This window comes from Chiloscyllium punctatum, chromosome 32 (genome assembly GCF_047496795.1).
Source record: "Chiloscyllium punctatum isolate Juve2018m chromosome 32, sChiPun1.3, whole genome shotgun sequence".
NCBI lineage: Eukaryota > Metazoa > Chordata > Chondrichthyes > Orectolobiformes > Hemiscylliidae > Chiloscyllium > Chiloscyllium punctatum.
In genome coordinates, this window is record NC_092770.1 from 42311935 (window position 1) to 42338635 (window position 26701).

At 41.0% G+C, this 26701-nt stretch overlaps 2 protein-coding genes across 3 annotated transcripts in view; one reads left to right on the forward strand and one right to left on the reverse strand.

Annotated features, from left to right (window-relative positions):
- LOC140458102 (metalloproteinase inhibitor 3) overlaps nt 1-25354 on the forward strand; it is a 33160-nt gene extending 7806 nt beyond the window's left edge. The window contains exons 2-5 of the mRNA XM_072552176.1: nt 15569-15651; nt 19060-19171; nt 22309-22430; nt 22830-25354. Of these exons, the coding sequence (XP_072408277.1) occupies nt 15569-15651; nt 19060-19171; nt 22309-22430; nt 22830-23027 (515 nt within the window). The 3' untranslated portion in view covers nt 23028-25354. The remainder of the gene's footprint in view (nt 1-15568; nt 15652-19059; nt 19172-22308; nt 22431-22829) is intronic.
- Nucleotides 1-26701, reverse strand: part of LOC140458103 (synapsin-3-like) — a 268932-nt gene that overhangs the window by 88857 nt on the left and 153374 nt on the right. The gene's annotated exons all lie outside the window — the stretch shown is intronic.

The window sequence follows — 26701 nt, forward strand, 5'->3', positions numbered from 1 at the left end:
GACATTTCAAACTTGTTTCTAACAGCAATGTTACCAGTGGGGACTACAGTACTGTATATCCCAGTAAGACCAACAATTGCAAGCACACTCCTTTCAATAAGCTGCGATAGAGATAATTAAATGTCTGCCTCAGCAGAGTCAAGGACTTTGTAACAGGTATCAATTAGGGTTCAGGTCCCAGCAGGTTTCAGACAGGGTCAGCGTGAAGTGCTTTCAGACATACAGATATTGGAAACTTAGAGGTTTACAAAGTTATGAGGGGCATGGATAGGGTAAATAGACAAAGGCTTTTCCCTGGGGTCGGGGAGTCCAGAACTAGAGTGCATAGCTTTAGGGTGAGAGGGAAAAGATATAAAAGAGACCTAAGGGGCAACTTCTTCACACAGAGGGTGGTATGTGTATGGAATGAGCTGCCAGAGGAAGTGGTGGAGGCTGGTACAATTGCAACATTTAAGAGACATTTGGATGGGTATATGAATAGTAAGGGTTTGGAGGGATGTGGGCCGGTTGCTGGTAGGTGGGACTAGATTGGGTTGGGATATCTAGTCGGCATGGACAGGTTGGACTGAAGGGTCTGTTTCCATGCTGTACATCTCTATGACTCTAAGTCATTTTAACTTTGGTCACCACATAGCCAACAGGCGGCAGTAGTTGTTTGGTCCTAGAACCAGCCCCTAGCCCAAAAGATTAGATTAGATTCCCTACAGTGTGCAAACAGGCTCTTCGGCCTAATAAGTCCACACTGACCCTCCGAAGAGTAACCCACCCAGACCCACCTCCCTCCGACCAATGTACCTAGCGCTATGGACAATTTAGCATGGCCGATTCACCTGACCTGCACATCTTTGGACTGTGGGAGGAAACCGAAGCAGTGGAGGAAACCCATGCAGACATGGGGAGAATGTGCAAACTCCACACAAACAGTTGCCCAAGGCTGGAATCGAACCTGGGACCCTGGTGCTGTGAGGCAGCAGTGCTAACCACTGAGCCACCGTGCTGCCCCTCCCAGGGCCTCTCCCAGCCATGAGGAATATGCAGAGTCTGGAACATGGGTGGCCTTAGCCAGTTCTGAGACCAGCAATGTGGTCCTTTTTTTGCTGGTCCCACTTTCTCACTCTGACGGACTGATCTCATCCCGCCAACAGCTTCTGACCTGCCTTGTCCAGCCAGGAAATTCGCAGTGACTGCCCCTCTCAGAGCATGTGTACAGCCATGTCACATTGGTGTAATGGGATCCGGAGTTGGATAAATTTCAGCAACTTTCCTTCTTTCTTTCAATAGGTGCCTGAGCCACTGACCCACAGTCAGCCATTGAAACGGTGGCCAGGGAGATTGCATTAGGACAGAATCTGAATGTTCCAAATTCAAAGGAGACCCTTCCTCATTCCTATTGGGAGAAGCTGAAATGCCACCTCCCCCACCCCAACACTTCAAAACCTCACCAACACATTACCGTAAGCCAATAAGGACTCTGAGAAATTCAGTTCCCCTACCCCTGTGCTCTGGGCCACGTGGCTCTCATTTACACTGCACTAGCAACAGGGAAGTTCCTACAACCAGCATGTTCTCAGTTTGTCTGCTATTGTGTGTGACAGCCCAGCATCTTTTGTTGTACAGGCTTGGCTACATGAGAAAATCTGGAAAAGTGGCCTTACAACTTAATGCCCTAAAACTGTGGATAGGACCAAGGAATGCAGACCGGAAACTAGGCTGCTTGGATAGGGGTGTGCAATTACACACACATTCTCTCCTAGATTCTTTTCATTTGTATTATCCCTCTTATACTTTGCCCTAACACACCTGTCAGTTGAACTTTACAGTTGAAGTATGAACAAATCACTTTCCAGATTGAACAGAGTCTCCTAAAAGCTCAAGGTTGTTCAGGTGACTGACTGAAATGGAGACATTTGTATTCTGGCACATGCCCATTGTGACTTGTTTATTTGTCTAGCCTAAATGAGCCATGGGAAGCCTGGGCACTAAATGTGAAGAATGCCCCTCAGCAGGAAATACCACACTAATCTCTCCATTCCTCTTACAGATGAGATCACTGTAACTACGTGCTTTGAAATCCAGCCAGGCAGGTGGTGAGGGTTGTGCCAAAGAGCTACAGAGCTTTTACTTGTGATCCACGATTGCACACACCTCAATACTGGTTTCCCCTTTAAGCATGGATGTGCGGTGGGAACGTCAAATACCTAGCACACCAGGGTTTCGGCAATAAGAGGGAAGGGCTGTGTGCTCCTCATGCTGGCAGGAAGACCACTATTTATTTAGCTTTTCAGTATGACACAGCAGCTGTTTAAATAGTACTTTATTTTTTGATTATGTGGAATGATAGCACGTCCACGCTACTATTTCAAAAGGACATCGAGATGGAACGATGCAGGCTGCTGAAGCTTGAACCTGCAGGGTTAGCTATAAACCCACCTCCTTCTACTACACAGGGTTCCTCATTCCCCATCACATTGCTGTGGTAAGTAACAGCAGCCTGTCAGAATTCCATCCATGCCAGTAGCTGGTGAGGCTCAAGAGTTGACTGAAGAGAATTAAAATAAAGCACACAGTTGGTTAAAGTTTACATTAGGAAATTTGCAGGCTTCCTTCCTGGCAGAAACAGTCAGCAGTGCCCAAAAAACAGTGGACAGGAACCAAAGCTCCATTACAGCTGTAACCCTGACAACCACGAATGAAGCGGCCCAGTTCATCAGGCACTGGGCTCATTTTTAATGCTGGCAGTGTCAATGCTCATCAGGTCTGTGTGGGATCCACATTGCTATTTTTAGATTGAATTGAGCAGAGCTGCCACATGCACTGTCCAGATCATGAGGCACTGAGAAGGTAAGCTTCATGTTTTCTGTATTGATACAGAGGCATTCGAGCTCCCTGCCCCAGTGGTCAGCCAGGATAATCTATCCTTCCGTCCTCCTCATCTAGTGTCTGGACAAACTGTTGAGTGAATCGAGAGCTCTTTCACCCTCACTGAGTTGTGACTTTTCCAATTCTAACATGCTATTTTTAAACGAAAATAACTGTCATCCAGCAGGTTAGGAACTTAAAACTCCCAGTATTTCTCACACATGTGACCAGTGAAGATTTTTAAAATTTTATTCAGAGGACGTGGGCATCATTGGCTGGGCCAGCATTTATTGCACATCCCTAGTTGCCCTCGAGAAGGTGATGATGAGGAAAAGATATGCTGCAAGTGCTTTCCCCTCTTACTCTATTCTCTTCAACTTACATTTAAAATGAAACAAAGGAAAGATGAAATCGGGGTAGGTCACCACATCCCAATTGCCACATTCTGCTCATAAACTTTGCCAGTACCGAGAAACGAGACTGTGGTGCTGGAAAAACCAAGCAGGTCAGGCAGTATCCAAGGAGCAGGCACCACACTCTCAACTCTGATCTCCAGTAACTGCAGTCTTCACTTTTTCCCAGTACCTAGAAACACCAGGTCCAGGTGTTGCAGAGATTTGGTAATGAACTTGTTAGGGGTGAATTCTACACCTGCCCCAAACTGTCCTGCTGATGAAGGGGATGGAGCTGAGAAGAGGGCTTCACTCCCAAGGCCTCCAAGGAACCTGGAGTAAGTCTGGAGGTCAGTGTGTTAATTGAGATGGAGTAAAGTTGCCTCCTGAACAATGGCAATATGGTCACGGTTCCATTTCAGGGTCAAAGGCTGGACTGATGGAGGAGTGAGGGGAAAGGAAATATGTTTATAAATTCTCAAGTGGCCTCAAGAAGCAGGATCTATGGCATAGGAGCCAAGGTTCACCTGTGTTCTAAGGGCACAGTAAATGCATCCACAACACCAAGGCTTCATTCCCAGAGATCTCCACTAATACTGCAAATTTTGGTGAGGCTAACAATGGAATTCACCTGGCGAGCATGATCCCAGAGTCACTAATTCATATCTTCCTCTTACAAAAGAATAAAGATAGGGTGGTAGGTCCATATTATTTCGTGATGTATTTCAGAAGGGTGGAAGCATGGAATCTGGTTTGTTCAAAGGATGAAAAATATTCTTTGAAAATCTTTGGTTGTCTTTGTACAGATGCAATGGATTGATTCATTCACGCTGCAGGTAATACCAATATGATCAACATGATCTTGAGTCAAAGCTGAATTAACCTCTCAAATATATTGCTCAGGAAAGACGTAGCTTGTCTCTGCTTGGGAGGCAATACAGGTGTCACAACAGAGTGGAACAATGCAGATACAATTATTCAGGGCTGATATTTAGTTATCCCTGTTGGAATTATTTGAATGGTAACGCTAAATGAGAACAGGATTAGACCTACTGTGAAGCCCTCCACAGATGATAAGCCTGCCAACATTTGCTGTTGACAATCATGCAATGATGATGATCCTTTGCATCAGGTGTTGTTGAACGAGTGGTTAGCAGCTGTGAATAATAGCCAAAAATACAATCAACACCTTCAGGTCTGCAGAATGGGGCAAATTAAAGGGAAAAGATTTCACTTTGCCTTGTAGCCACTAGGAAGTTGTATTGTGAATCTATTCCAGGAGCTGAGCCTGTTCCAAACACCCAAAGGTGGTGCTGATGCCTATTTAATCATTTCCAGTTCTAAAAGCAGATCAAAGCATTAAATAGTTTAGGAAAGCAGCTGCCACCCTGTCATGTACAGTACAGATCGAAACGTTTAGCACTTATTCCAACATTCTATATCAAGTAGAGCAACACATCTATTTCAGAATGGGACCAAAGGTTATTAGCAAAAGAAGCGATAAAAATAAACAAATGTTCAGACTCCCGATCTGCAGACAGCATGGAAAATCACACTGATTGATAAATATGCATCAGGGATGGAATACACCATTTCCAGTGTTCAGTACCACAGTACAGTAGCGCCTCGATTTACGAACTTAATCTGTTCCGAGACCTGGTTCGCGAACTGAAAAGTTCGCGAACTGAATCAATTTTTCCCATTGTTCGAATAGCATAAGAATGCTTGGATGGCTGTTCACAGCACACGCGCCAAAGACAAACTGAATGAGATCACTTGGGGCCTGAGAGCTTTTTCGTTCAACAAGCGCGTAGCAAAGCAGAACAATGAAACCACATGGTCGCACACAGGCTTTACGTTTGTATCTTTGTTCATACCTTGAATTTCGTTTGTATGTTGAAGCAAAATTTTACGTACAATCCTGTTCATAAACTGATTTGTTCATGAACGGGGTTGTTTGTATGTCGAGGCGCTACTGTATTAACTCTTAATACCCCCAGTACAGGAATGATCACTACAAAACACAATCGTAAGTGAAACATTGGGCAGACCTATTGGCAATAATTCATCCACAAGTCAGGCCAAAACTCATTCAATCTCAGGCCAGTCAGGCCAGGTCTCAAATTTCTCTTCAATAATATCTAATGTCAAGTTAAGACAATGTCCAATAAACTGCAGAAGAAATGCCCTACCTTTTATTTCTATTAGCCACTTTTCTCATTACTATTACCATTCCTAGGTATATCCTGTTCCAAATGCAGGCTAGATACACAGGTAGTGAAGTCTAATTGACCTTGGTTCAAGATACTGCCTTCTGCCCTCAACAAATCGTATGGCTCAGGTCAAGGCCTAGGAAACCAACTGCTGTCTATCACCTACAATCACCCATTTCCCTTAGCTGACATTTCACTGCTCTCAACCATTGAATATCACTTGGGTTCTGCATTAGATAACAACGTAATCACCATATCTTTCCTTAACCCACCTCATCCACGCGGATGCTTGTACTGGCTATAATCATCAAGGAACAGACTTCATCAAAACGAGCTCCTCAGCTCCATTCAGCAGAGTTACACAAATTGATCTTCAGCAATAGCATAAAGCAAATTGACAGTCCCCTGATTTTCTTTTGACATTAGATAATAAGGCTAGCGATGGGCGGCACGGTGGCACAGTGGTTAGCACTGCTGTCTCACAGCGCCAGAAACCTGGGTTCAATTCCCGCCTCGGGCAACTGTCTGTGTGGAGTTTGCATATTCTCCCTGTGTTTGCATTGGTTTCATCCGGGTACTCCGGTTTCCTCCCACTGTCCAAAAATGTGCAGATTAGGTGAATTGGCCATGCTAAATTGCCCATAGTGTTAGGTGAAGGGGTAAATGTAGGGGAAAGGATCTGGGTGGGTTGCTCTTCGGAGGGTCAGTGTGGACTTGTTGGGCCAAAGGGCCTGTTTCCACACTGTAAGTAATCTAAACTAACTTGATGTCTATGTAATCCATACTGCTTCCATGAACGAGTCAGTAACTAGAAGGTTTAAACTTAGGTGGTGGTTTGAAAGAATGCAGAGAAAAGTTTGAATTGTTGTCTCTGATATAGATGGGGTTATTAGAACACGAAATTCTCTACCAGAAATCAGGAAGGAAGCAAAGTTCCCAATAGCTTTTGAAAGGGAAACAAGTATACATATGGAAAAATAAAAAATAAAAAGGGTATAGGAAAAGGCAAGGTAGTAGTTCATTCTTTTAGAAAGCTCTATCTAAAGTGCCTTGAGTCAATGATTAGTTATAATCTGAAATGGCTGGAGGTAACGGGCTAGAATGAATGTGTACTCAATTGGAGGATAATTCTAAAGAAGTCTCCCTGAAAGAACAGTCAGAATTAAATGCTTTAAAAAAAAGCTGTCTTTAATACATTAAAGAGAGGTTCCATTACCCACTGCAGTAACATAGAGTGTTGTTAAATATTTAATTGGATTTGCTGCCTTCTAAACTCCATATTGTCAATATGACCCACCTTGGTTGGATATTGAGACAAAAACCAGTTGAAAGTAAACAAAGCTGTTTCCATTCTGTCATTATTAACTGCGTATGAACTTGAGGCTTTCCATAAAGTAGTCTATCACAAACAAGCCACTTAATTCAGATACATAAATAGGCCAAGCAAAGATGCTGTGCTTAGTTGGAACAGTCGTGACCTGGACCTCATTCTGTATCCAGTGAGAATTATATTCTGAGTAATTAACAGTTTCACCATGACGTCACAGTACAAGGGAGCTTATTGCCTGGTAATAGGAGTGTGACGACAGGAGTCACAATACATTGCATTACATCTCCCACAAAGGTTATGTTTTCCAGTTCAAATTAAATCATGTGTTTATGGTCCAAGAGGAAAGTTTTAGTTACTGAAACAAAAGGTGTCAGTCCCATTTCACAATACAGTACATTTTTGAAGAGGAAAACAGGTTCCTCATTGCTAGTTGGATGCTAAACCTGTACAACAAACCAGAAGGGGTGTATTGAGGAGATTCAGCCATCAAACTATATTTCCTGTCCTGTGTCATTTACAAGAGGCAACACTGCCTAGCAAAACTAATGACAATACTTAGAGCCTCAAAATAACTCTGTCTCTCTGCCCTCACTAGTTCAAATGTCTGGGAGGGCCTTAAAGCTCATCTAGAATTCTCTGACCTACGCCTGAGAACCCAGTGGATTCTTCAGTGCAGCTCTAAGTTGAGGCACCACTACTTCCAAACACAAAAATCACACAACACCAGGTTATAGTCCAACTGGTTTACTTGGAAGGACTAGCTCCCAGAGTGCTGCTCCTTCATCAGGGAGCTGTGATTTTTTTTTTACTTTGTCCACCCCAGTCCAACACCGACACCTCCACATCATATTTCCAAAGAAACAGCACTGGGACATACAGGAAGGTGGCATCAACTGCAAAATGAGGCAAGAAACCCAATGTCCCCTTCATCTTATTCAAATAGGTCCATTAAACTGTATCCAGTTTGGGTGCAGGCGAGCTCTGTACATCTTTGTGCTCCCTGCGAACTGTTAAAGGGGCAGTACCTCCTTTTCCAGGCTTTGTACCTAGAAATATTTCATGCCCGTGGCGTCTGTGCCAGGGAAAGTGACCATTAACTTACAACTTATAATTGAAATTCCTGTCTTTGTAACCTTCATGCAGACGAGCTTCTGAGCAGTTTCATTGTTCAGAATCTTTGCACTTTCTTTCTTTACATGAATCTGCATGTGTTTGCAATTTCCACCCATCCCTGGGTATAAAGTGATGTGACTTGTGCTGGCTAATTAGATTGATATATGAAGCTCAGCTGCACTCAGAGACAGCCACCAGTTACCTGCTGCTAATCTGATTTAATGCATGTCACCAAAACAGCAAAGCTTTGACTGCAAGCATGGAAATCCTTTCTCGTGTTGCTCTGGGAATGGAAATGAGATCCGGTGATAGAAACAGTAAAATTGTTTATTGCTTTAAATTTCACTGTTTACCTAGACTCAGGCACCAGTTAATGGATAAAGGCCAAATTACTTAAAATGCAGCTTTCGTGAAGGACAGTGTGCTTCTATATCTTTACCATATATAGGCTTTCTGCAAAAGCAGGCAAATGAGGGAGACCAAACACAAGCACACAGAAGGAGCCAATAAAGGCAAATTGCAGATTGGGTAAACAGCAGGCATGTTTCAAGCAGGGAACTAATGGTGCTGTGCCCTGGTAATTCAATGAACCACAGGAAGCCTTGCTTATTAGTGAAGAGGATGTAAATAAGCCTTAAAACACTTCTGGAAGTTTGTTCAACACCACTCATCAGCATCAGGTTATAAAGCTGATTAGCTTTTGAAAGAATTAAACATAGTAGTAATGTATTTGGCTCAGTTTCAGTCTCTCAAAAGAATTAACAATGCAAATTTCACTCTGTACCGAAAAGGCACTGTTGTTCCCAGCTTCCTCCTTCAACTACTGGTGCTCTGCAACAGCCATATACTACTCTCCAGTTTCTCCAACTGACAGGGGCATTTTTACTTTATATTTAGCAGCAGTTTCCTTTGTCATTCCTCACAGAGATCTAGTTGTTGTTGTAAGGGTATTCATTACTGGAATCAAACATACATTTCTGATGACATCACTCACACAAAATGTTTTGAGTGAACTGTACCCAGAAAATACAGCAAAGCAAGTGTATTCTGATAGAGGACAAAGAAACAAATTTATAAAGTTTTCCTTACTGACCAAGATAAATAATTGCAGTAAAGTTTCACAGTTCATGGGGGATATGTTCATGTGAAACCTCAAACAGTGATTTTCACCAGCAGCAAACATGGTCATCTGTGTATGCTCACTGAGATGCACGCACTTGCTAACTCAGGAAGAAACTTATTTTCTCTTCTAAACTATACGCACTAGTGAAGATTCTCTCCCAATGGATTAAAGGGTGTACAGCAATGTTTGCCCAGATAAGCAAATTTGTGAAGAGTAGACAAACAAACAGCAAGTAAGAGAAAGTGAGGACTGCAGATGCTGGAGATCAGAGTCGAAAGGTGTGGTGCTAGAAAAGAACAGCAGGTAAGGTAGCATCCAAGGAGCAGGAGAAATAATGTTTCGGGCATAAGTCTGCATTCCTGAAGAAGGGCTTATGCCCACAACATCGACCCCCCCCGCTCCTTGGATGCTGCTTGACCTGCTGTTCTTTTCCAGCACCAAACCTTCCGACACAAATGGCAAGACTTGACAAAGGTTTTATCGTTACATCAACAAAGAAATTAGATTAAATCACATAGTTGAGAAGAGCGGCTCAGAACAGCAGCTGGGTTAGTGCTGGAAACAGTAACCCAAGAGGGAGAGCACAGCTGGGCCTGCAGTTACAATAGGAATTCTTCTTGGAGATGCGCTGGCTTCATTATTCCTCCTTCTCAGCTATTTTCTGTGTTTTATCCAAGTTTTCCCATGACTTTTCATCAGCTCAGGAAGTTTAGGAATGAGCCAGAATGATCAGAATTTTTGAAATTACAGTGATTCTGTTGGAATCAGTTCAGATGAGATCCAATGACAAAAGAACGAGAGGTGATTTCATTGAAATGTACACGATTCTTAAGGGGCTTGACAGGATAAATGCTGAGAGGATGTTTCCCCTCAAGGGAGAGTGCAGAACCTGGGACATACTCTCAAAACGGGCATCAATTTAATGCTGAGGTGAGGAATTTCTTCTGAGGGTTGAGAGTCGTTGGGACTCCTTGCCACAGAAAGCTGTGGGGGCAGCACCCTCTGGTATGTTCAAAGTTAAGACAGATAGATTCTTGATTAGTAGGGGAATCAAGAGTTATGGGAAAAAAGGGCAGGAAAATGAAGAGGAGGAATGTCGGACTAGCCATGATTTTACTGAATAACAGAGCAGGCTCGAAGGGCTGAAGGACCTACTCCTGTTCCTATTTCTTATAGTCATAAAAAGATTTCAAAAGATTGAAAGCAGTAAATGACTACAGTATAACCTGTTGGACAACTTAAAGAAATACAGGTTAGACTCTTATAGGGGTCTGTACAATGTGGGCTATGGAGAGAAATCTGATCGAACCGTGACGGATATTAGTTGAGGCCTTTCCCAATGTCAGGAACAACCTTTTGCATGTTCAAATGCAGTAAGAGAGTATCAACACGAGATTCATGCTGGGCGATGGTGGGATACCTATTACTGGGGTTTATGCTTGTTGTCATCTTCATTAACTGCAAACCTTGCCTCATTAACATGCAGCTTCCTAGCTTCTCACAGCTGCAAGGAAAGTAGATGTTGAAAATTCCCATCATGCAAGTCTGAGCAGGGACCCAATGACTTCAGCTCATTGCTGGCTCCTCTGGGCTGCCATCTTGCAATAACATTTGAAGGCACTTCCTGTTCATGGACACAACCATCCTCTTTGGAGCCTTTTGGTACCTTTCTGATCCATTTGCAGGATGCGTTTGCCTTTTAAAGCTGCACTTCAGCGTGCACTGGCAACTGGCGTTGAAATGCTACTAAAGGGACACTGTTAGCAGGAGCCACCCAGCTTACAGACTGGTCCAGGCTCCTCACTCACTTTTGAGCTTGCCTGGACACTCACAGCCATCTCTGCCTTGCCTTTCAGTGCTTTGCCTCCTCATCCAGAGCTACTAGGATCACAGTACTTCTGTCTTGCCTTGCTATTTAGTGTAGACATAAAGCCAGGAAGTTGATCATTGCTATCAGCTCAGCACAGTCAATTCAATCCTTCAGTTGGGGGAAGGGGTCCCGAAACAGTAAGTAAAGAGCAGCCTCCAATATCACTCCAGATACTTGGGCTCGGTCATTCTGCCACTCAGGACTGACAGCATCTGGATCCTCTCCTCAAACAAGTGAGAAGCTGAATGTTAGGCAGCCCACCATCCACTTGGCTCTTTCTGCCTTAATGTGAATGATATTTTTCCCCCTCAAATGAGAGAAAGGGATAGAAGAGGGTAGAAGCTAGTGGCACAACTATTAATGCTGGTTCGGGTAGTGGTTGGAGTGGGGTGAGGAGGCAGAGAGTTGTCCCAAGTAGGTAGGTAGACATGCTGGAATGCTTAGAACACAGAACATAGAAATGTACAGCACAGAACAGGCCCTTTGGCCCATGTATTGTGCCGAGGTTTAATAGTAAAGTAAAGTATAATAACTTAACCTCTACTCCCCTCAACTCACTGCTAACCATGTGCATGTCCAGCAGTCGCTTAAAGGTCACTAATGACTCTGCATGAAAAATTAGTACTGTTGGGGTAGGTGACAATGAGAGGAGATGATGTTGCAGGCAGTAGTGAGTGAGTAGAGCTTGAGCCTTAGTGGGAGGTGCATGCAGTAGTAGAGATGGAATAGGTGCAAGGTAGCAGAGACAAGATAATGAATCTCACCCTGGCAGCATGCAGAAGGTCATTGATCTTCTGACAGTACTGAGCGTTTCTCTAGATGGCTGAGACCTCACTGACACAGGTGGCAAACTCAGAGCAGGCTGGTAGAGGCTGGTGTTGTGCCACCTACTGCCAATCCTAGGGAAACAGAACAGCCCTCACTCAATCTACCAAGACCCCCGGGCCCATGATGACAAAGTAATGAACTAAAATTCCCCTTCGCTACCATATTTTGGAAAAAAAGTCCAGTTAACCATTCAGGGCTGCTCAGACTGACAGTACTCCTCCAGATGCACAATGGCCTTTTAAAGATGGCGTCAGCGCTAGAGTTGAGAGATCATTATAGGATATCCCAGTGGTGGCAAGGGGTAGAAACGGCCTATCAGATGAATGCATAGGCAAAGGGGCAAGGTAGGTAGTTCATGAAGCGAGTTTTGGATGATGTGGCTGGGCCTGGTAGAGAGAAATCCTCCAGTAATGCAATAAAATTGACACTTAACCAAAAATATGACAAGAATCCACACTCATGGTTAAAAATGACAAATTAAGGGGATACTGTATCATTGCAGTGGTACAAAGAATAAAATGGTTTAGTCATGCAACTTAAAATGGCAGGTTTATTGACTTGTGGGCTGTGGGCACCACTGGCTGGGTTAGCAATGATCATCAATTGTTTGTTGTCCTTGTGAAGGTAGTGGTGAGTTGCTTTCTGGAACCACTTACTAGAATGTACACGCATAATGTCTTAAGGGAGGGAGTTTCAGGAGTTTGAGCCAGAATTAGTGAATATAAGCTGAAGAACAAAAGAGTAAAGGAATATTGAAATGTGCTAAATAGTAGAGCTACTGTAAAGACGTTCACAAGAAGCCAAAATAGAGAACAAAACTAAACATTTGATGCAAAAACCAATGTCAGGACTGCAGGACAAGAAGAGCTCGGACAGATGAAGTCCATCACACAAATGTTGCATTTGCAAAACTATGAACCACTTCCAGAATATACACAGGAGGAAGACAGTCATGTGCAGCACAGAACTTGAATGCTGCTAAAAACAAGACATTTTTTGACAATGTTTTGCATCTTGAATTCATCAGGACAATTCACGAGTACCAATTCAAGAGGAAAACCAATACTTATACCGCATGGGACAAGAATGCTGACTGCTTACTTAACAGATTTCTAGCCAATCTGGTAGAGCCATTGTCATGGAAAGTACACCAATTATTGATGATTCAAAATTAACTGCGAGACTTTGTTTAAATGTTAAACCAGGCAGATTGACTCGTTGGTCAGGGCATTGGCCAGGCACAGCATCTGTTTATCTTTTCTCTGCCTGCAAAAAAAAGGGCTCTGTGCATTAATAAATAGAACTTCCAGTGCACTCAAGTACACTACACTGCAAGTTTGAAATTGTTTGTCAGTGTAATTCATCACACACAGGATTATGCAGCAAATGTTATCCAATCGTAGACTCACATCAAATGTTGGGCATGATTGTGAAATTTGCAATCAAGAGCTGGTTCGGTATGGTTCAGTAGCTTGCTTGATGTGAACAGCCGAAGAAATACGCTGTTTCATACTATCTGCCAATCTTTGGAACATTGCTGGCATTACCATCATACTGAACTCATATATCGTATTATACATTTGTGGGATAGGCAGAATATCCCTATGGCTTGACAGCAGCATCCTGTTAGTGACAAATGACACTCATGTGGCTACGAGATTAAAGGTCCCCAGATGACACTGTGGGATCTGAGCTAGTAGAGAAGTGCTCGTGAAAACAATTCAGGAGTTCAGAGATGTTTTACAAAAGAAAATGGATCAATGAGAAGGTTCTGTTCAGGAAGGACTCATAATAATGATTCCGAAGATAAGAGACTTCAGTTAGCTGGATAGAGGGGTGAAGTAGAGGCTTCAGATGAGGCTGAGACATTTGACTAGAGATGTTCAAAATGTTAAGGGGCCTGGACAGAGTTGATGAAAAACTGTACCCATTTTGAATATGAGTGAAAACCTGAGGGCATAGATTTAAAGTCATTGTTCAAAGAACCAGAACCAAAATGATTTTTTTAAACCGACAAGTCCCTGTAGTTAGGATCCAGAATTCACTGCCTCAATGTTCTGATTCAAATGAGGCCATAACAATCTGAAGAGAATACATTTGGAGGACTCTGAGGAAAATGTAGCTGAGTGGGAACAGCTAAGTTGTTCTCTTGGACCTATGATGAACACACCAGTGGCCTCCTCCTGTGCTGTGACCATTCTATCAGTTTATAAAACTGCATGTTCAGTCATCCTGAATCCAAAAGAATTTCTATTTGCTGCCTGATGTAACACTGATCCTGAAGGAGCTGAGAAACTCTATCTTTGGATGAATCTCTGCTCCCTGTTACAGCCATAGACTGTCATATAAATGACCAGAAATGTGCATTGTTGGGCATTTCTGGTGAACAGTGTTAGAGCAGGTTTCAGTGCCAGCTATCTCTATGTAATGAGCTTCTCAGATGCACTGCTGTTCTCTTCAGTCATCTGTAGAATTCTTGTCCATAAAAGTCAGATTGCCCTGAAATTGCTTTCAGAAGCTAAGCCTGATCCCTCCAACAAGATGAGAAACAATGGTATTTACTGCCAGTGTTTTTCCACATTCTTGCTCCATCTGGTGTGCTGCCCCCTTGCTCCATCATGCTGTCGTCATGCCCCATTGCTGGTTGCTGGCCAGGAACAAAGGTCTGCTTGTGTTTGAGGATTGTAGACTAAACACAGGGACACTTGAGTGGAAGTCACACCTCTTCCCTTGAAACAAAATGTTCAGCCGAGCTAAAGAACTCAAGGCACCAAGGCTGCTGTTAACTTGGGCTGGTACTGGTTTTTAAGCCCACCAAACATTTACTTGGCTCAAGGAGCCTTAAGCTTCCAGGACATAAAATTACAGGAAAATGGAGGGTGGGGGCAGCAGAAGAACAAACAATGCAGCATAAACTAATCAGCCCAAATTTATTAAATTGATTCAAAGCACAACTGCGTCATCTGCACAGCAGGAGCTTTCCTATGAGAGAATATATCTCCTCAGTTTACAGATACCTCCCAGCTTCCGGAGTAGCTTCATAGATGCCTCCTGGCAAAGGACAAATAAACTTTCAGTAAATTATCCTTCATTCCTTTATTTTATTGTTTACTCCTCTCAAAGAGAGGATTCTGCTTTTGAAAAATGAAAAGTGAGAACACAAGTGGGCCTTTCAGCCAGCTCTTGATATTCAATATGATCATGGCTGATTTTCCACTTTAACTTCACTATCAGAAGAATAGTTTTGTTTACAGAAGCAGTCAGTATGCCTCCTTTTCTGAGTGAGGCACTTCATTCAAGTAGTGAAATTGATTATATTATCTCCTTAGCAAGTTGCCTCCCCCCTAATTTTCTCTTTCTCTTCTAAAGGCATTAACTCTTGGCTTTAGTTCCTCAGTTGTAGGTAATCCTACAGTTTCTCTCCAATATGCACATCCTTCCTGTGTGAGCATATATTCAATGTTTACTTTGAAAGATTACTAGCTGTCCCAAGGTCCTGTTTTCACATAATACCAATATATTTAAAACTGTTCAAGATTGGAAATCCTGTTAGATATCCCACGCTGTTTGCCATGAGTACTGTGGTCTTTTTTTTAATGTCCTGACTGAAATTGATTAACTAGGAAGTTTTCCAGTTAAGTTTCACACTGGACAATGAATTTATCAACAGAACCATCAAGGAGCTCTGACCAGTTTCAACAAAAATATTGAGGATGCTGAACATATGCAATTTACAGGTTTTCCATTTGTAAGATATCAGACTGATAAATGTTTCTGTTAAGTACTAAAATTGTGCATTAAGACTAAATGATCTTGTATGATTCATTCATTGTCTTCCAGTGATCCGGGCTAAAGTGGTTGGGAAGAAGTTGCTGAAGGATGGACCTTTTGGTACAATGCGCTACACCATCAAACAGTTGAAGGTGAGTGACACCAAATTAGTCAATACCATGAAGAATCTGAATGTATGTGACTCAATGATGCAATGCTATTTCAAATCCAGCAGCTGAATCTGAATCGGGTATTGAGTAACAGAATGATACTGGATGTAAGATGTCAAGATGTTTGATTCCCACCACAAAAATATCAGTCACCTTGAAGAGAACAAGATCGTTTTTCTTCTAAATTATTCTTTGAAAGGGTGACAATGCTGGTTTTCATCATCCTGTGATAGTAATGCAAGTCAGTTCATCAGCTGATATCTTGCCTCTTTCCACTGTAAAGAAAAGCCTCTCTGATAGTCAGCTGGCCTTAGCTAATGTTACACACCAAACATGTTAGGAATTATAGAGATGGAAATAGCCTGCATCTTATGTGACAGGGTATACAATGCATGAATGATATGTTTTCCAATCTCATTGATGCACAATGAACTTAGATGTGAAGGTGGAGTGGTGGACAGGGAGATTATGGTGTTAGGAGGAACAGAAACAAGAAATATTGCTGCAGGGAAGGAGGCAAATTTGAATAATGGTATAGTATACAAACCACAAGATTGTGTATCATGCTGATCAACAAAAATAAATAGTTTTCCAAAGGAGGTGTAAAGGCCGGTGTAAAGGCCAGTGATAAAGCAGTTAACAACCAGATTCAAGAAGTTGTGTGTGGCGGAAGCTGTGACTGCTGTTCTCTCCTTGTTCTGCCTCAATCCAATGCATCATGTAATGCTGAAACCCCAATTGGGAATGTACCCCAAATGAAACCATAGATTTTAAGATTACAATGTACCCATATCTGGACTAATGCTGCAATTAGGGCTGAAGCTTAATGTTTCTAGCTGATAGCAAACTGAGTTCACCTGCCAGGTTATTGACCAGTTGGTGTCACTTAATGTCACTATTAGCAAACCTTTCAATCACTTCACTGGTGTTTGATCGGTGGCTGGAGAACCAATCATTGACTAGGTTAAGATTTGCTGGCATTTTGGGAATGGGACGTAGACAGGTAATTTTCCACATCATTACATACAGTCGAAGCAAAATCTAAATAAAATGGAAACCAAGAAGCAGGAGTTGTATGGTACCAAATGGGAGTGAATCCATTCCTTTGCATTTCTTATAAGCTGTATAGGTGTAAGAGCTTACAGTACACCAGCTGCAGAATACCAGAATTGTTCCTTCAAGCCAGTGTGTTTTGTATAGCACAAGAGGTGACAGACCTTTAAAAATAGATCAACGATATTGAGTTGGAAGACCCCATCCCTTAACAGATGGCAGGTACACACAGGGACAGTCAGATGAACAGCAGCATTGTGAAATGCCTGGATGGCATTTCCTGCTGCTCCCCCATCTGCTGGTAACACTTTCAGTGGACAGGTGTGTACTCGGCTTCACTGTGAACATCAGGGTGGGGATGACCTTTCTCCAGGGATTACACATTCATGCAAAATAAATTGAAAACATTGAAGTCAAATATATTACCTTAACGGAAAGGATTGATTTCAATACCTTTAGGAAGTGCTAATGTCAATTTATCTGACAGAATCTGACACCATTTCTAAGCAGGTAATCTCCAAGGATTTAGTAATACCAGGCTCTGAAGTCATGTCTTTTAATGTTGAAATATGATGCATGTTAAAAAAATATCACTGAGGCACTGGCATCTTTGTCCAAATTTACTTCCTCCAACAAACTCTTCTAAAGAGCTCAGTTTACTTTTCTAGCTGACTCTCACCAAGCTTATACAGCACTGTGTTTGTTGCAATATCTGCCACATTGTACTGTGTTTATATAAATATGACATTTTTATTTCTTTCAAACAAAGTTTAAAAAACGTAGCAAGTTTTAAATATAGTAATATGTTTTTAGCATCAGACCTCACGATATCATAGAGCATTGCCCATTTTATACATGTGGTAAAGTGACTAATTGCCAAGCCAATGAAGAGCTGCTGAAAACAAACTCCTCCTTGTTACGATGTAATGCTCTCCAGACTTATTTTTCCCTTCCAATTAAATTTTATTATAGTCTTTAAAATAAATGAAACTCAATTTCAACATATTTTTAACTATTTCAGATAACCTTTTGTTATGAAACTCAACCTCTCCTTCTCATCTCTGTGCTGCCTTTTGGTGCCAATCTCCAAAAACACGTTTGTTTTCATATGGATACCGACAATACCCAGCTCTCTCACTACAAGGGTTGTCAATTGCTCTATTGTTCCTAAATTACCAGATTTGTTACTGGAAATCCAGTTCGTATTGAGCAAAAACTTTCTCTGATAAAATAATGGAAAGATGGAAGGCATTGTGTTTAGTCCCTGCTCCGAGCTCCCTTCCCTAGCTACCAACTCAAACCCTCACCCTAGCAACAGTTTGAAACTCAGTCAATTTGTGATGTTAGATTTGATCCCAAATGAGCCTCCGATTTCACATTTTCACAAACACTACGATGAACCATTTTCAGCTCCGTAATGTTGACTTCGCCCAGTTTTATCTCATCTGCTGAGATCCTTAACCATGCTTTTCTCTCCTCCAGACTCAACTATTTCAATGCAGACCTGGCCTCAGAAAACTTGAGGTTGTCCTTGACTCTACTGCTTGTGTCCTAGCCCACAGCATTCCCTTCGCAGCCGTGTTGCCTGAACACATTATTTCACAATCAAGCAATATGATGATCTTAAAATTCTCCTCCTAATTTTCAAATCCTTCCATTGCCTTATCCACCTCCTCTGCCCCAGAAACTTCATAATCTCATCCAACTATACAACCCCGAGATATCTGTGTGGCATGTGTATACCTGTATATGACTATCTCACTTTCGTCCTTTTTAAGGCACTCCTTAAGTATACCTCCTTGGCCAAGTGCTTGTTCTTCTTGATGTAGCTTGATGTCACATGTTGCTTTATACACCCCAGTAAAGGTCTCTGAGACATTTTATTGCATTAAAAAAAATGCAAGTCATACTACCACAGCTCTGATATTTGAACTCAACTTTTACAAATTAAAAGCAAATTACAAAACAATTTTGAGTGAGGGGATGATGTTGCGGGTGCTGTAAATCTGAAACAAACACAGAGAATGCTGGAGAAACTCAGCAGGTCTGGCAGCATCTGTGGAGAAATGAACAGAGTTAATGTTTTGAGTCCAGTGTGACTTCTTCAGAAACTTCAGTTCTTCTTCAGTTCTGAAAAAGATTAATACCAGATTCAAAAAATTAACTCTCTCTCTCTCTCTCTCTCTCTCTCCACCGATGCTGTCAGACCTGCTGAGTTTCTCCAGCATTCGATGTGATTGTTTCAGTTTTCCAGTGCATTAATGCTACATTTGCATTCTTTTGTCATGAAACTGACTGTCTGGATTGTAGTTGACAATGGGTTTCTCTCTTCCAAAGATGTACCGTGGTTTCAACAAAATACACCATGTTCAGTATGTCTATACCGAAGCTGCAGAGAGTCTGTGTGGTGTCCGGCTTCAGGTGAACAAGTTCCAGTATCTCATCACAGGTAAAAGGCACCGTTTAACAAAACTTAAACTGTAACCATATACAGTGTATTTGATTTTTAAAACAATCTTTGAAAGATGCCTTTGATAAATTCAAAAAATGTTGATTCAGGCTTATCCCCGAGGTTGCAGAAGATTGACTGGAATGTGCTTTTTGACAAAGAACTTCTTTACTGGGGAAATTTGGCATCAGTTTGATTTTCATGAACCCAACATTGTACCCAAGGGTTCAAAGCAGGGAGGACTTATACTAAGTTGTAAATATTTATTTATTAAATACACCAATGACAAGAGCTCCAAACGTCATTCCAGTTCACTCTCCATTTCAGTCACATGCAGCCTTTGTAATATCTATTCAGAAAGTCATTGTATGCCTATGAACACTACGCATTTGAATTGTGTAACGTTCAGTCTAATGCAACATCTTGTGATTGCAATAAAAATGAACAAATAAATGAGATGAATAAATCATACAATCAAAAAGACTTTGGCCCACTGACGATGCTTTAGGTTCATGTTTAAACAAACATCAACCTGGCATCCAGCTTTTAACCTATTGCAAGACAGAAGACAGACTGCTTGACACACCTGAAGTAGCAAGACCATTGAAATCCCACAACAAGACACCAAACCTATCATCAGATGGCCCATGAAAATGGAAGTGAAACTAATTGGAAAGCCATTTCACAGTTGCCTCAGTACTAAAGGTCAAATGAGCTTCTTTTATTGTGTTTGATTATATGAATAGGTGACTCCAGCACATCCTTTGACCTTAGAAAAGATACACAACTGATCATTAAAGATAATTCCAAGTATTAAGAATTGAAGTTGACGGAATGCATGGAGTAGATAACCTTGATCTCTTTCTTTGGAAAATAAGGTCTTAAAGTTACATTGCATTTACAGGAGTGTAAAGGAAATTTACAAAACCTATGTAGGTTAATTATTCACTGCAAGGTTCAAATGTCATGGTTAAATATTGGAGCACTGAGTAAGAAGGGGAATCAAGCAGAATGTTTTCACACAATTGTGAACAAGTTACTAGGAAATGGCACACAGTATAAATGGGTGGTGAGATCATGACCTAAATTGTGTTTTGAGGAGAAAGGAATTTGGGGGATAATGCGAGGACGACAGTAGGTGAAAATCAATTATAAATAAGAGCTTATGTGTTGACCTGACTGATTTGTTCTGAGGGATCCCAGGCCACACTGGCAGGTAGAGGTGGTTTCATTCGTGAAAACCCTCAGGGGTCATGCATCACATTTTCCATCATTATCAAGACTGAAAACACCAGTATCTGATACTTCAGTATTGTTGGGACTGGCAGAAACCATTAGAAAATGTAAAAAAAAAACACACATGGAAACAATGTCATTGGGGATGATTTGATTGATTTGTACTGACCCTTCTGACAGGAAGCTATAGAGGTTATCGGTTTTGCAGCAGCAGGAAATTACCTTCTCCATCCTCCCTCTCCAAAGCCATGCCACACAAAAACATCAAGAAATTCCCTTCTCGACCTTTCACCACCATCCTCTCCAAACCATTGCTCACCAGGTTCTGCATGGACCTGGACAGTGAAGTTACCTAGTGGGGAAAGTGGAGGGGCTTGGTCTGCAAAAAGGGGAACAGAGGTTACAAAAAAAAAGAGAAAACGGTTTCAAACATTTCATCGCATGAATACTTACCTGTCTGGGAACAGGAAATCCGAGGTAAACAATTCCTTTCAAAGGGACACAGAATTTCTAAGTGAAGGCTGCAGGAGTTCAGGAGGTACCAAATGGAGAAAATGATAATGATTGTGATAATAGTGAACACTTTTTTATAAGATGTCAGTTGTACAATTTAATATTGATCAGAATTATTTCATTAAGAATTGCATTTGTGTTGTCATACTAGCTTTACAATGAATTATTTTAAATGCAGTGACTGTGTTGAAGTCAAATTTCAAACAGTTTAGCTTTGACCTCACTAGTCTGCAAAGACAGGGTTTAAAGTGATTGCTTTTTGAGCAGGAAAGTATATCAGCCGCTTTTTTTCAAAAAAAAGCGCTGTCTCCAACTTATGCCTGTTATCCAGTGCTAATTGAACACTGTGATATTTCAGAAATGTGTTGTGGCTTTAATTTTAATGGAGTGATGATGATTATTGGGATACTGATGCATTCTTTCAATTCTGTTTCTGTGTGAGTCCAAATTCAACCATCTATTGACACAAATACAGAAGGTATTGTTACTAAATGACTGCATCATTTTATAAAGAAGTTGGTGAGATTGAAAAGGGAACACTTGAACACCAAATAATAGCTATAAAAAGAATCAAAAAGTAGTCTTTGAGAATCTGGAGCAGCTCTTACTGTCATAGAGATGTACAGCATGGAAACAAACCCTTCGGTCCAACTTGTCCATGATGAACAGATATCCCAACCCAATCTAGTCCTACCTGCCAGCACCCGGCCCATATTCCTCCAAACCCCTCCTATTCATATACCCACCCAAATGCCTCTTAAATGTTGCAATTGTATCAGCCTCCACCACATCCTCTGGCAGCTCATTCCATACACGTACCACCCTCCGCGTGAAAAAGTTGCCCCTTAGGTCTCTTTTATATCTTTCCCCTCTCACCCTAAACCTATGCCCTCTAGTTCTGGATTCCCTGACCCCAGGGAAAAGACTTTGCCTATTTATCCTATCCATGTCCCTCATTATTTTGTAAACCTCTATAAGGTCACCCCTCAGCCTCCGACGCTGCTGGGAAAACAGCCCCAGCCTGTTCATCCTTTCCCTGTAGCTCAAATCCTCCAACCCTGGCAACATCCTTGTAAATTTTTTCTGAACCCTTTCAAGTTTCACAACCTCTTTCCGATAGGAAGGAGACCAGACCTGCACACAATATTGCAACAGTGGCCTAACCAATGTCCTCCCAACGACCTCCCAACTCCTGTACTCAATACTCTGACCAATAAAAGAAAGCATACCAAACGCCTTCTTCACTATCCTATCTACCTGTGACTCCACTTTCAAGGAGCTATGAACCTGCACTCCAAGGTCTCTGAACATTAGAATAATTTTAAGCATTGATGGAAAATGTTAAAAGAAGCACATACTTAAAATCCTTTTCTTTTCTTCATGAACAGGTAGAGTTTATGATGGGAAAGTCTATACTGGAGTGTGTAATTTCATTGTGCCATGGGAGAAATTAACCCTGTCACAACGCAAGGGTCTGAATCATCGTTACCAGCATGGTTGCAATTGCAAGGTACATATATTTTCATAGACACAGCACTTTACTGCTTAACCACCCATCCAGTGTAACAGATTTACAGTTGTGTATCTGCTAATGTGCTTAAGAATGGAGTAATTAGAAAGAAACAGTAGCTCATATAGTGATAATGGGAGGAATTAACTCAAACAATAGCTAATTTAAATGAGTGAAGGATATTTGGGGTGACACAAGAAGAACCCAGTGTAACTAACTGTACATTTTCTGATATTAATCCAATGTCCACATACTGTTTAGCTAAAATGCTTCTGTTTAATTATTACACTTATTCCACATATGAATATTCAGTATAAGAGTTTGAAATAAACAGACCTGAAGACAATGTGTTCACTCTAAGAAATCTAACATTCTTCCATGTCATTCTTATCTCTCCAGATCAAACCTTGTTATTATCTGCCATGTTTTGTGACCGCAAAGAATGAGTGCCTGTGGACTGATATGTTGTCTGACCAGGGATACATGGGGCACCAGGCTAAGCACTATGTATGCATCCGGCAAAAGGAAGGCTACTGCAGTTGGTACAGAGGTGCAGCACCCCCGGACAAAACCAGGATCAATGCCACAGACCCCTGAAAGGGAAAATCCTCTGTACACATGCTGGCTGGCAAGGGTGGCCATCTTGTGTGACACAGCCATGATGTAATACCTGTCTATTCCCAGCATTAGCACATCAAACACAGACTTCTAGGCCATTTTTCTGTTTTCTCAGAATTATTCTTAATGCGTCCAGTGCATGGGCTATTTGTCTCCATACCAATCAATCTTGCTTCAGACATGCTCCTTGCAGCAAAAAAATATATCAATGAGCTTTAGGTACATTTTATTATCAGTGTCCTGTGCCATATGCAACTGCTACTGCCCTTTATAAATGTGGCACACAGGTGGCCCAAATGTTTCAGGCAATTTTTTTGATTTTTTTTTCCTTTATTTAATTAGAAAAAATATTCAAATTACAACATTATTTGTTGTTACATAGATCACTTATTTGGTATTAGAATGCATTTTCAAAATACGTAACAGAGTTTATTCTACAGTGCTGTGAGGGAAATAAAAATCCTAAAATCTGTCTGGTGTATGCCTGAAAGGTGATTTTCTCTTTATGCTTAAAAACATTTGAATTTTAGAGAAATTGTACTACATCCCTACATCTGACCTGGGGAGTCAGTCTCAAAATCACTAAGCCCTTTGGACAGAGAGAGACTTGCTGCATTTACATAATTGACAACAGCTCCACTGTATAAACAGCAGAGTGGCACCTGCAGATTTTTGTTTTCTGTGCTGCCAGTGGAAGAAAGGAGCATCGATACTGTCATTGGCTTTTATATACCGTGGCAAACAACCAAAAGAAGGCAATCTGCTCTCCTGCCAGTGGCTGCGCTCATGAAGATCTAAGTGCCTTCTGAGCTGCCATGCAATAAAAGGTACTAGTTTCTTATTTTTAATGAAACAAATGTAATTGTAGAATCACAATGCTCCAACTATTGGCAAAGATTTCAATCCTCTATAATAAAATGATGTTAGACTTTACAATGGCATACCCTTCTCATATTCCACTCGATAGTGGGTGAAAATTCAGTGGAAAATGTTTGAAGACCTACTATGGCTTCTCCATCCAATTTCCAATCCCCATCATCACGACCACCAATGACACCACCTCTCCTTGCTGCATCTAAATGCCCACAGGAGAGTGGGGTTCAATGTCCCAAAGAATTTCCTGTCTTTCAACAGGACCTTTCTTGGGCCATCATGTTGTAGATTGCAGTGTATACTCACCATGAGAGCAAAGATGTTTGAAAAACAAAATTGGCAACCAACAAAATTTTGCATTTATGTGATATATTTAATATAACATTCCCTAACTGCTTCAGCAACAAAAGAAACAAAATAAGGGCTACGAGAAATGTAATGTGCAAACATCACAACTTTGAAAACTTCCTGGAGTTGTTATATAGTGACAAAGCCCCTATGCTCACAAAGAATGTTCCATGCCTGAAACGATAGGGAGCATCTTTCTCACATTTGCTGAACATCTCTAATGAACTATTTGTACCACCAGTTAGAAAGTAGAGCAGCACATCTGATGTGAGCCAACTAAGATGATATAACTGTTGTGTCATACAATATAAATAACTGTCATCTGGTTTTGCAGACCCCCTGTACACCTCCACTTTATCACTGATGATTAAACCCCAGACTGCTTCTTATATTTGTACGTTGGTTACAACATCAATCAATGGACATTCTGAAAAAAATACACACCTATAAATTTGGAGCATAAATAAACATGTACCTATATAACTCTCTTCAAAAATATATTGATTACTGACATAAGCTATATTTTATACAGTACACTTCTGTATGAGTGGGCATTTCATTCATATGAATATATATAATTACATTAAAAGTATTGTCATGTCTGGATAATGTGCTTTTCAAAGCTGGATAAGTAACAGGCAGAATATTGGTGGGGAACAAGATAACTAAAAACACTTTTTAAACATTTAATTTGATTTATCTTTGTAAAATTAATTGTTTTTTTTCCTGAGTTTGCCTGGTTTATGTAAATATACATGCAATGTATCTACCTACTGTAGGCACACAGCAAGAGTGGGTTGTCTGTGTACGTGTTTGTGTGTATCTATGAGTCTGCGAATCTATCTGCCCAATAACAGCATGATTTAATGGCTGAAGGAACTTCGAAAGAGCGAGAAACCAATTAAATGAAATAAAGCTTTCTTGGAGGAATGTACTTATCACTGAATTTACATTGTTTGCAGATTTCTCTGCATTATTTGTGAATTTTATATGTCATGAATGTAAGTTCTTTAAAAAAAACTTTCCAACGTCACTTTTACAGTGTCATCTAAACAGTAAAATTACTATTATTTCTATCACAGTAACTCAGTCTCTGCCTCTCTTTTCCTCCTTTATTGACAATTTGTTCATTTAGTGTATTACTGTTCCCAAGAGTCTCATTAAAAGTGAAGAATTACATTGTATTTTCTCTCTTCTCCCTGGAAGAGACTAACATCAATTGTATAGTTGATGTTATCAGGCTAAGGCTGGAGGAGTATAGACAATGACAGGGAAAACTGAGCATTTCTCAAGATGAACTTCGTCCAAGACCATGATGCAGATTAATCTTGGAAAGTAAGTAGCAGGTTTCCCTTAATACAATATTTAATCTGGATTCCTGTGACTGTGCAATGGCAGGAAGGGACCAATCAACCTTCGGTACACTCACCTCTGGTCTAGACGGCATCATCCTAAATTGCATGTTTAATTCTCTGAGTGGGGAATTGGTATGGTAGTAAAATAAGAACATGTGTAATGTGATGTGCACATATATGAGCATGTGAATATGAAGAACATGAAGCAAAAACCAGAAGCTTTATAAATATTTCTGGAATAATTAAATTATTGTTTCCCATTTATTAAACCTGTACAGACAAAAGAAAATAGATTAAATTAAAGTAAAATAGAAACTAGGAACACGAATCCTTAAGATTAGCAAGTCCAGGACTGAACAGAAGTATGTATGAGCTGCTAGTAAGGACTTTTTCCTTGGATAAAGAGCGTGGAAGGTATTCCAGGTCATATCTTTCAAAAAGTGTTTCAGGAAATCCCTTATGTTCTGGCTTTTTGAATGGCAGAAACCTAGAGAGCTCTGGCTTTGGATACTTCTCTTCCATTGAAATGCACTGACTTTCCACAAAGCAAAACTGTACTCGACAATGACGTTACCAGAGAACTGTTCCTATATGAAATAATTAATAACCTGAACTGTGATCAGCCCAAACACAATCAGGTGGATGAAGGAGCAGTGTTCTGAAAGCTAGTGCTTCCAAATAAATCTGTTGGACTATAACCTGGTGTTGTGTGAATTTTTAAAAACTTTGTACACCCCAGTCCAAGACCGGCACCTCCAAATCATGAATGAAGTGAGACTGTCTTGGGATATACAGAATATGAAGGACCATTTTGCAATAGAAAATACACTCTTATGCTGTAGGGAGTTTAATTAATACCGATCAGAGTTCTGTCCCTGGTCTATGTGAGTTCTCTGATCTTAGCCAAGAGAGCAGCTGAGGTGCATGCAGATTAGGGAATGGAAAAAATCAGCTCTCACTGCTTTCCAGGGGGTCTTAGTGCATGAGAGCAGGAAACAACTAGGCTGTGCAAGTCCCTGTGGATCTGGAAATTTTTGTCAAATTGTGTCATTTAAGGAGGAAAAAAAACATGGGGGT